This window comes from Equus asinus, chromosome 14, assembly GCF_041296235.1.
Source record: "Equus asinus isolate D_3611 breed Donkey chromosome 14, EquAss-T2T_v2, whole genome shotgun sequence".
NCBI lineage: Eukaryota > Metazoa > Chordata > Mammalia > Perissodactyla > Equidae > Equus > Equus asinus.
In genome coordinates, this window is record NC_091803.1 from 12,598,255 (window position 1) to 12,610,228 (window position 11,974).

The 11,974-nt window shown below is 39.2% G+C and overlaps 1 protein-coding gene across 1 annotated transcript in view; it reads left to right on the plus strand.

Annotated features, from left to right (window-relative positions):
* The window catches only part of LOC106832277 (cytochrome P450 3A12), a 33,415-nt gene extending 23,305 nt beyond the window's left edge, over window positions 1–10,110 (plus strand). The window contains exons 11-13 of the mRNA XM_014842976.3: window positions 776–1,002; window positions 6,949–7,111; window positions 9,556–10,110. Of these exons, the coding sequence (XP_014698462.1) occupies window positions 776–1,002; window positions 6,949–7,111; window positions 9,556–9,651 (486 nt within the window). The 3' untranslated portion in view covers window positions 9,652–10,110. The remainder of the gene's footprint in view (window positions 1–775; window positions 1,003–6,948; window positions 7,112–9,555) is intronic.
* Window positions 10,111–11,974: the final 1,864 nt, after the last annotated feature.

Consider the following 11,974-nt stretch of genomic DNA (forward strand, 5'->3'; position numbering starts at 1 on the left):
TTTGCCCAAACTGGAATTATTTGTGGTGTATGGAGACCTAGCCTCTGGGGCTGGAGTGGCTTGTTTATATCTTCAGAGCTTATAGTCAAATCCTGAAGTGACAATTAGGAGACTGTTTCAGCAACAGAGGATGGGTCTGAGAGTGGGGTTCCAATATTCTTTAAAACTTTCCCTAGAAATGAAATTGTGTTCCCTGGTAGTATCCAATCTTATCCTTCTTTTGTCATGTTTGATTTAGAAAGGAACTTGTTTCTTTCCAAATTATTTATAGAGTTTTTATATAATACTGTTTCTTTCGAGATTATGTATTTATAAATGGAAGAGTTATCAAATAGGATTTTTTGACTAAAAACTTTATGATGAATAGGGGATTCACTCTTTTACACATTCTCTTTTCTTGGTACAGATATGTGGCCTCTCTTTTGAAAGGAAATCGTGACTTTGGCATATTTCACTTAAGAGTAAGGGTCATAGTATATTAGTCACATGTGTTCACTTGAGAGAGAAAAACCACTACATGGTAATGTGAGGGATTTCAGTCCCTGTTCAGGGGATTGTCCCAACGGTGTTTCATAGACCTAGCTCCTCCACATATCTCAGCGGGCCATTGGGCAGGTCAAAGGGTATGATAGATATTAAAATATATATAAATGCTAAGGTCCTTTGTCAAATAAATTATTCTTTTGTGCTCCTACCATTTCAATAGTACTGCAGAGATTGAGTGGAAAGTTGATCCCAAATCTCAGTTTATCAAAACCTCTTTCTTTCTTCCCAGGCTCCTCCCACCTATGATGCCCTGGTACAGATGGAGTATCTTGACATGGTGTTGAATGAATCCCTCAGATTATTCCCAATTGCTGTTAGACTTGAGCGGGTCTGTAAGAAAGATGTGGAAATCAATGGGGTGTTCATTCCTAAAGGGACAGTGGTGATGGTGCCAACCTTTGCTCTTCACAAACACCCAGAGTTCTGGCCAGAGCCTGAGGAGTTCCGTCCTGAAAGGTACAGGGCCCCTGGGAAAGGGAACTTACCTTTATCCAGGTTGGTTAGAGCATATCATGACATCTCTTAGGATAAAGGACAAATGAGTGATTATACAATCATTTATTTGTACATATTTTTATTTTTGGCATTTTTTTTTCTTATGACAAGAGTGGTCATTGTCAAAATTTTACAAACTGTGGACTAGAAAAAAGAAAATTATAGCTGCGCACAGTGCCAATACCTTAAGATAGGCCTCATTAACAATGTGATGCATATCCTCATGGACGCTTTTCTCTGTATGTATAGATTTTTAAAAATTAGAATGATAATATATTTTATTTGGATGTGAACTGCTTGCTTTATTTACCAGTAAACTATAAACAACATCATATGTTACTATATATATATAGTGTATATATTTGTGTGTGACTGCATGCATTTGCCCTAATTTACTGAACCACTATCTGACTTTGGGAATATAGGCTTATTTTTCCTCTGTGTTTTTCTGTGCTGTTCTCTTCAGCTCTCTGAATTTACCACCAAAATTTCTGCATTCCATTTTTTTAAACATTGGTGTTGTTTTGGCTAGCACTATTGTGAAAGTGCAGGTAATGATCTGAGAGGTCCTCAACCCTGATGTTTTAAGCAGCCTCATTGATGTTGGAAGTGAACACAGGTCCTCAAGTCCTGTCTGTGACTGCACTCCTGTGCCAGCTCCCCTCTGCTCTCAGTATTGGGTGACCCTTCCAAAATGAAGTCATCTGCTCTCTAGATGTCTGAGACATCCTCCCCAGAGGGATCTTGAGCATGTTCCTCTGGGAAATCAGAACCAATATCTGAATTGGGCACAGCTTGAACTCTGGAAAGAGCTGATGCTTTTGCATTTATTTCATTGGTGAGCAAAATTTGGAATGCACTTTCTAGGGCACTAGCATGGATCTAGACTTTTATTAACCCCTGAGTATAAGCTCCCAGATGGCAGGGACCTTGTCTTGTTGGCCATGGTGTCCCTAGTGCTGGCATAGCATCTACACATAGTACTTGTTGAAAGAAGAAGTCAGAGTTGACCAACTCCTCTGTTTTCTGGACCAGGGGACATCTGTGTTTCCTCCAAGCTCGTGGTTCCCCTCCTGCAGCTTCACAAACGTAAAATTAGAGACCACTCACTGTAATTCTCTTGATTCAGTCATTAAACAGAGAGTATGTGCTTACTGTGTGTCAGGGACTGGGCAAAGCAGTGACAAATCTAAATGTTAAAAAAATCCTATTAAGAAGAATTTTTGATATATACACAAATATATGTGTTTTGACATATGCATAAGCATATTCTATAGACACAAGTCTATGGAATACTTTCAATGTGCATATATGTGTCTACCACCTGCCCAACAAGCATCAGCGCATGTCAGCTGTATCATCTCACACCACTGCTACCCTTCTCCTGGTTTCCATACTACTTTAAGGCATATCATGTATAACTATTCCAGAAAGTTCTCCAAAATATAAGGACTCTTTAAAAGTACATAGCCACAATGCCATTATCACTTTCCAGAAATCCACAATTTTTCTTCATGTAATCACGTATTGAGAAATCAAATTGAATAAAACGTAGGTCTAACCTTCAAGGAATTTATAGCCTAGTGGAACAGATAGAGAAGGAAACCAGTGATTATATTACAGTAGAGTAGCATCATATGACCATGTAAATCATCTGATGTAAGCTATTCTGTGGGAGAGATAGAGAGAAGGGTGAGTAGAGGAAGAGAAGAGAAGAGAAAATAACAATGTAAATAATGGGAGGTATTTCTTCCACTGTTTTTAATAATGTCTTACAGTTTTCAGTGATTAGGTATTGTACTACCTTGGTGAAGTTTATTCCTAGGTATTTTATTCTTTTTATTGAAATTATAAATGGGGCTGTATTCTTGATTTCTCTTTTGCTAGTTCTTTATTAGAGTATAGAAATATAACTGATTTTTATATGTTGATTTTGTGCTCTGCAACTTTGCTGTATTTGTTGATGATTCTTAATAGCTTTGGGTCGATTCTTGAAGGTTTTCTGTATATAGAATCAAGAGATCTGCAAATAATGACAGTTTGCTTCTTCCTTCCAATTTGGATCCCTTTTATTTTTTTGCCTAATTTCTTTGGCTGAAACTTCTAGTACTATGTTGAATAAGAGTGGTGAGAGTGGGTATCCTTGTCTTGTTCCTGTTCTCAGAGGAAGAAGTTTCAGTTTTTTACCATTGAGTATGATGACTTTGGGCTTTGTTCTTCTTTTCCTATTTCTTTTAGGCACAGTGTAAAATTGTTTACTTGAGATTTTTCTTGTTTTTTTCCAGATAGGCCTGTATTACTATAAACGTCCTTCTTAGTACCACTTTTGCTGCAACCCATCATTTTTGGTATGTTGTTTTTTGTTTTCATTCGTCTGCAGGTATTTTTTGATTTCGCCTTTGATTTCTTCATTGATCTGATAGTTGTTCAGTAGCATATTGTTTGGTCTCCGCATTTTTGTGACTTTCCTAGCTTTTTTCTTTTAGTTGATTTCTAGTTTCACAGCATTGTGGTCAGAAAAGATGCTTGACATGATTTCAATCTTCTTAAATTTATTGAGGCTTGTTTTGTTTCCCAAGATATGGTCTGTCTCTGAGACTGTTCCATGTGCACCTGAGAAGAATGTGTATTCTGCTGTTTTTGGATGGAACATTCTATGTATGTCTATTAAGTCCATTTGCTATAGTGTTTCCTTTAAGTTCACTGTTTCCTTGTTGACTTTGGATGATCTATGCATTGATGTAAGTGGGGTATTAACGACCCTACTAATATTGTGTTCCCAGCAATTTCTTCCTTTAGGTCTGTTAATAATTGCTTTATATACTTGGTAGCTCCTATCTTAGATGCATATACATTAATAAATATTATGTCTTTTTGATGGTTTGTCCCATTTATCATTATATAATGTCCATCTTTGTCTCTTGTTATGTTTTTTGGCTTGAAGTCTATTTTGTTTGTTATAAGTATGACTACACTCGTCTTTTTTTGGTTGTCATTTGCTTGCAGCATCATCTTCCATCCCTTCCCTTGGAGCCCATGTTTGTCTTTAGACCTGAGATTTGTTTCCTGGAGGGAGAATGTTGCTGAGTCTTGGTTTTAATTCATTCAGCTACACTGTGTCTTTTGATGGGTGAATTCAATCCATTTACGTTTAGAGTGATTATGGATATATGAGGGCTTAATACTGCCATTTTATCTTTTGCTTTACGGTTGTTATTTATTTCCATTGTTTTTTTTCTTTGTATTTCTGTCTGCCACTTCAGTTGGGTGGTTTTCCGTGATGTTTTTCTCTTCATTTATGATTTGTAACTCGGCTCTGATCTTTTGCTTTGTGGTCACCATGATGTTTGTATAAAAGATCTCAAAAATTAAGTAGCCGTTTTTCTGCTGATAGCATCTTATCTCCATTAGCCGATGTATGTTCCATCTTTTTCCTCTTTCCCTTCTAGGTTATTGTAGTCACATTATTCTTTTCCTGTGCTGTGAGTTTGTGACCAAATTGAGGCGCTTATAGTTATGTTTGATACTTTCTTTCCTTTTAGCCTTCATGTTATAATTAAGTGTTTACTAACCAATCTTTTATAGATTTGCCATTTTATGATTCTGCCTATTCATCACCTTGCTCAAAGCTTTGTAAACCTTTGCCTTTGTGTTTCAGGTAAGAAAGTTCATTCGAACATTTCTTGTAAAGCAGGGCCAGTGGTGGTGAACTCCCTCAGATTTTTTTTTTTTGTCTAGGAAAGCTTTTATTTCTTCATCATAACTGAAGGATAATTTTTCTAGATAGAGTATTCTTGGCTGATAGTTTTTGTCTTTCAGTGTTTTGAATATATTATTCCACTCTCTCCTAGCCTGTAGGGTTTCTGCTGAGACATGTGCTGAAAACCTAATAGGGGTTCCTTTGTGGGTTATTTTCTTTTTCCTTGCTGTCCTTAATATTTTTTCTCAGTCATTGACTTCTATCAGTTTTAATATTATATGCTTCAGAGAAGGTCTTTTTGGCTTGGTGTAATTAAGAGTTCTATTAAGTTCATGTACTTGCATGTCCAGTTCCTTCCCCAGGTTTGGGATGTTCTCAGCTAGTATTTCTTTGAATAATCTGTCTGCTTCTTTCTCCCTGTCTTCTCCCTCTAGGATACCTATTATCTTTATGTTTTCCTAATTGAGTCAGATATTTCTCGAAGAATATCTTCATTTTTTAAAAAAAGTCAGTTTTCTCTCCTCCACCACCTGAATCATTTCTTGATTTCTATTTTTGAGTTCACTAACTCTCTCCTCCATATGGTCTGCTCTATTTTTAATGCTTTCTACATTATTTTTCTTGCTTTAACTGTGTTCTTCATCTCCAGAATTTCTGTCTTCTTTTTAGAGTTTCCATTTCTGTGGTAAAGTACTTCTTCTATTCATTAATTTTATTCCCCAGCTTATTTAACTTTTTGAGTTTTCTTGTGACTCATTGAGTTTCTTAATGACAGCTATTTTGAATTCTCTGTCAGTTAGACGGTAATCTTCTGTGACTTCAAGACTTGTTTCTGGAGAGTAGTCATTTTCATTCTGTTGTACCATGTTACTTTAGTTTTTCATGATGTTTGATGAAATGATCCTCTGCTGGTGCATTTGTGGTAGTAACCACCTTTCTTATTTGGGTATGGCTTTACTTACTTTGGTTCTGAGATGCTTTTGGTTGTATTTGAGAACCTGCACTTTTCTCCCTCCACTGCCTCTGCTACAGGCATTGTCAGTGTCCTCCTTGTGCCGCTTGTGCTTCTGAGATTGGTGATGGCTTTCTGCTTATGATGTCACTGCCATCTCAGGTGTCACCGCTGAGGTCACCAGGCTGTGAGCATTTCTGTTGCTTCCAGGGTCACCTGGGTCTTGCGTTCCTACACTGGATCTTCATGGGTTCTCCATGGGCTCAGACGCTGGTCCACTGTGTGCCACTCACACTGCTGCTCCTGGGTTGTCTGACAGAGCTGATTACATCAGTGCCAGGGGTGCTGGGTTCATGGGTGTTGCTGTCACTGCCAGGGGCCTGGGGACCCAGGGACTTGTATGTAGCTCCTGCTGCTGGTGGAGTTGGTGTCAGGTATGTGTCTACTCGGGGCTTGGTCAATGGTTCTATTGTGGTTCCTGAAGCCTATGCTTGCAGGTTCCACCTGCCGTCACTGGGTTTGAGCAGGGGCTAAGCTGGGAGAGGGTGTTGTTGCTGCTAATTCATGCATCTTCTGGTCGTTGGCGCTGGCCATTGTGTTTTGAAAACTCAGGACAAGGTACCCCACTGCAGCTGGGGAAATCTGAGTTTTTTCATACAATCCCCACTGTCAGAAAGACTTGACCACTGCCAGGGGAGGGTTGGAGCGCATGCATGCTGGATCCCCTGGGAAACAGGAAGTGACACTTACTGGTTTTGCTCAAGCCATGTCTGGTTCCAGTTGTATGAGCCACAGTGCCCTCTTCCTCAGCTCCCACTATGCCCACTGTTTCTGCTCTGCTTGCAGTTATTCAAGCTGCAGTGCCCACTCTTTAGTCTCTACTCACAGTCATGTGAGCTGTGGCACCTGTTTCTGCTCTACTTGCAGTGACTGTCAGAAGGCGCATGTCCAGCATGAGGATCCACACTCTGAACTGCTGCTGCCAAGGGAGTGGGAGAGGGATGCTCCCCTAGTTCCACTGCTTCCCGGGGTTTCAATCCACCCACCTTCAGATGTACAGATGTGTGGATCTCTTATGTGTCCTGTTGTGCTGTGTATGTAATCCGCTGTTGGTCAAAGGATGTCTGATTGGTTGTAAATTTGAGGGGAGACACAAAGGGAACAACTCACTCCACTATGATGCTGACTTCACTTTCCTAGCTCTTGTGGTTTTTCTCTTTCATTAACTTGTTTTCATCTACTGTTGTGGAACCAGGTTCAGTAAGGAGAACAAGGACAGCATAAATCCTTATATATACCTGCCCTTTGGAGCTGGACCTCGAAACTGCATTGGCATGAGGTTCGCTCTGATGAACATGAAACTTGCTCTTGTCAGAATGCTGCAGAACTTCTCCTTCAAACCTTGTAAAGAAACACAGGTCAGAGAGCTAATGTTCTGTGTAAATAATGTTTATTTGGGAGTTTTTTTTTTATCTGGGGCATCTTTCTCTCTATGTAAAAGAATATGTTCTATTCAAAGAGTAATTTATTTATTGCCAGAGAATTTATTTGGAGCCATCTATGACCTTTAGGGCCCTTCAGCTGTGGACTACTAAGTCTGTGGCATTATAAAGACTCAGCCATGAAGGTCATCTAGAGTCAATTCAATTAGCCCGACATGATTATGTGCAGTTCTTTGAACTTGAGCAAAGTTTAAAATTCTATTTCTAGCCCATTGGGAGGAAAGGGAAGTGTTATGCACAGCCACGAAGTGCAGCGATTACCACGTCCTCTCTTTTGAAGGATAGTCTTCTCCACCAGACCTTACAGAAGCTCTGTGAGAGCAGTTCTAAACCATTGTCTATATAATGAAATCAATGGAGAGCTTTAAAAAATCCTGATGCCTAGGTCATCTCAGAAATTCTAAAATAGTTCATAAGAGTGGGGCTTAAAAACACCCCTGTTGTATCTCATGTGTAGCCAAAGTTGAGAATCATTGATTTAAATGTTTTCTACCAGATGTGAAGGATTCCCACAACCAGGGTCATCCTGGCTATTTGACCTCACCTTCCAGGAGCCCTGCTCCAGTCAAGCTGGGCTCCTTTTACATCCTAGTAATAACTTAATGAATGTTTTTCTTGCTCTCCTTCACATCCTGTTCTCACCTTTCAAGTCCTTTTTCAATCCCCACACCCCTCCATGAAGCCTTCCCCATCTAGTCCAGAGCCCATTCTCTCCTATGCTCTATCAGTTTCTGCAGGCTGGTATCTCATAAATTGGACCATGAAAGTTAATATTTTGTCATTAAACCATCCTGTTTGGTTCTCTATGTTTTTTTTGTACCTAAGAATGTTTTTAACTTTGTCTGGTGCCATGTAGTCATTCAGTAAATGCCTAAGGAGTGAGTTGAAGTTTATTTACAGCTCTTGGTTACAAATTTTGAACAATTTTATCTTTAAAAATTTAACAAATATGCAGCCAGCCCAGTGGTGTAGTGGTTAAATTTGCGCCCTCTACTTTGGCCATCTGTGGTTCGCAGGTTCAGATCCCAGGCACAGATCCACACACTGCTTATCAAGCCATGCTGTGGTGGCATCCCACATACAAAATAGAGGAAGGTTGGCACAGATGTTAGCTCAGTGACAATCTTCTCAAGCAAAAAGAGGAAGATTGACAATGGATGTTAGCTCAGGGTGAATTGTGCTCACCAAAAAAAAAAAAGAAAAATTTAACAAATGATATTTATGTATGTGTGTGTGCATGTGTGTGTGTCTGTCTGTCTTTCTGCAGAGGAAATTCATGTATGCCATTGAAATGATAAAATAACAAGGTTGTATATTTATAGAAAGATCTGGAATCTCTCCTCTGAAGAACATAAATAATGGTTGCCATTGTTTCATATCAAACAAGGCCCTATAATAAGGCTTATTTCTAGGACTCATGCATTTAATATGCAACTCCTCCCCTTATGTAGTGTCTCTGAAGGAGAGAGGAAGATAAAGATGGTTTCTATCTTATTTTTGGCTTTAGGGCAGTTATGTGGCAGTCCTGTAAGTGTGTACAAACAGAAGACTGAACTCTGAGAGAAAGCAGGTCTCTGTCACACCTTGGATGGGCAGGCACTATCTGCAAGCTCCCAGTCATCCACAGGCTGGCGCTTCTCACCCTACATGACAATTTGCTTGCCCTTCAGTCAACTGAGTCCCAAAGATGACTCTGATGCTGGCTCCACCACCACTGAAAGGGTGACTTGGTGAGAATGGAGCTAAAACTATCAGTCAAAACACTGTAGGTCAGAAATTCCCCATTTGCACTACATGGGGGATCCTAGAGATTAAAAAACAGGCATAATGCTTCACAAAGATCTCTTCCAATCATGAAACTGGATGGGTACCACTAGGATAGGTGACTGAACTCTTTAGAAGTCAAGGATTGTTTGTACAATTAAAATGTGTAATCCCCACTCAGGATTAATTGCAAGTTCCAACATACACAAAATTAACTCTATGCTGCTTTTGTAAATAGTTTGCCATAATCCTTAAGAATCTGGTTTAAATTTTAATAGTTCATTCTTTTTACTAAAAATTTATCAAAAATGAACACAAGCCAACATGGTTTTATCTCTGTCTTGGTCCAAAATGGCGCTGCATAAATATTTTGTTGAATGAATGGATGGATGAAAGCTTTCACTATCCACACACACACAGACTTACACACAGATACAGCTTAGAGACTAAGTATAAATAATTGAAGATATATGATCTTAAAAGTAGTTTTTATATGTTTGTGAAGCACTATTATTCTCAATGTATCTTGTCAACGTTGCTTCTGTTCTTGGGGAAGCTTATAAGTCAATTCTCATATGCTTGTTTAACTGTTGCAGATCCCCCTGAAATTAGGCAATCAAGGACTTCTTCAACCACAAAAACCCATTGTTCTAAAGGTTGAGTCCAGAGGTGGGACAGTGAGTGGAGCCTGACTTTCCCCAAGGACTTCTGTTTTGTTCTTCAAGGAAGTTGTATCTCAGAACATCAGAGACCTCAATTTACTTTATGAATAAAACCCGGAATTAAGATGGGCTTAACCTACTGTATTTGATGGATGCCTAGAGATTCTTACATTCTTTGAAATTTATCAATGCCTATGTAGAGTATTATATGCTGTGTGATATAAAGGAGGGGGCTATATAACTGTCAGATATATGGACTCAGCTTATCTGGTTCTCACAGGATGAGCTCCATCCACCCCCAGTTAGTACCATCTATTTTTCCTGAGCAGTGATCAAGAATAAAAGTTTCTCAACAATTTTATCAACAAACTTTAATGAAAAAAAATTATTGTGCTGACTGTAGTAGTGAAATTTATATTTCATGTTCATTTTGAATATTATATGAATCATTATACTGAGCAAGCCAATAAATATCTCTTTACAAAAGTATTATCTTATTCCTTTGTGCACATTAAAGGGAATCTATAGAACTGAATCAGTGAGAGCCAGTGACTAAATGTTTTTGACCATCACAATCACTGGTTGGGTGGGGTCTTTTTCAGAAGTCCCATTTGATATATTGAGATAGGTGAGAGTTAATCTACTGTGACTTTTCCCATTACTTAGAAAGTATATTCATAGTTTAATTCTCCCTTTTTTGGAGCACATATTTTTTGTAACACTCAATTTAGGTACTTATTATTTTATTAGTTTTGATTTAATGTTTTCGTCTCATGTCTCTTGACTTTTCTGATGGCAGGAAACAAGTTTTCTTGTACATCTTTGTGATCCATCCTCATCTTCCAAATGTCTTAACACAATGGAGATCAAATAAAAAAATGGTTGGTTGGTCAATTGATTGGGCAAAAAGGCTACAAGTTTTCTCTACTTTCAGTTGGTATCAGAAACTGCATGGGTTCTTCCTTTTCCTTTTCTGCCGTTTCCTTCCCCTCCTCTTCCCTTCTTGGATGATTCAGTCCTATAGCAAGCAGGTGGGGCACTCAAGGTGGGCAGCCACACATTGGGGGAGGGGGCAGAGAAAGGAGTTACAGTGCCTCCAAGTCAGAGCAGAGTAGGATGGGGAGGGTATGTACAGGGAATGGCAGTCTGGCATGGGTGTGGGAGACAAGCAAATTGAGAAGGGGCTCCATGCAGAGGGTTGCACTGGTGAGACTAGCCAAGAGCTTAAATAGGGTGTGGAGAATCCAAGTAGGGCAAGGAGGGCATTCATGAGTGGAAAGTGATGTAGTGAGGATTGGCCACATAAAGGGGGATTGATCAACTATATTAAGGATGATGGAAGCCAGATTTCTCACTGTTGGAGAAAGGAGTCAATGATTTGGAAAGGGAGTAAACCATAATGAATTCTGCAGAGTCAGAGATTGGAACTTAATGTATCAGTAAATTCATGCTTTCTATATTGTAGATGATTGATAGATAGACGCACTTGCACAGGTGTGTGTGTGTGTGTATAAAAACATGTCTCCCCTGCTTCTCTCCACTGATAAGGCTTAGAAATACCAATGAGTACCTGGTGCCAAGATCTTGGCTTATAAATATAATTTTCCAGTAAAAGTATTCAGGGCTGCTTGGAGTAATGACTGATTCCAGGGCTGGGACTGGGAAAGTAGAAGCTGAACCTGGAATATCTTGTTGTGCTAGAAAGAAAGCGAATGCTAAACAGTGATGGGCACATGTCAAAAGACACAGAAGCCAACCTGAGGGGCTTCCACTAACCAAATCAGGTATAATTTGAACATCATAATAAAGAATGATGATATGAGATTTTAACACACAGAACAAAATAGGAAAACATTAATACATACAGAAATATATAAATAAATGGATAAATTGCACCTTGATGAGGATATTTACATAAAGTGCTGCTGCTCAAAATTCCCATTAATTACAAGGGAGAAAGGGTAACTTCATAGTGGAGAAATATGGCTGACTCTCCCTTAATGAAGTGATCAGAGAGAGAATCACCAGGAACAGGGAGAAATGATTGAGCATCACCTGATGGGATGTAGTGAGAAGAACTCTGTATCAGCTCTGTGACAGTCCTTCCAGGGAAGGAAACCTGAAAGAAATTCTGAACCAGTCAGACAAACCCAAACTGAGGAATGTTCTACTCCTCCTGTCTGACTGGTGTGTCACCTTCAAAAGAGTCAAGGTCATGAAAGCCAAACACCGAGGAAGTGTTCCAGACTGAAAGAGACTAAAGAGAAGTGACATCTAAACACAGCACATGGTTTGGGTCTTTCTGCTATAAAGGACATTGTTGGGATAGCTGGAGGGATTCAATGCGGTGTGA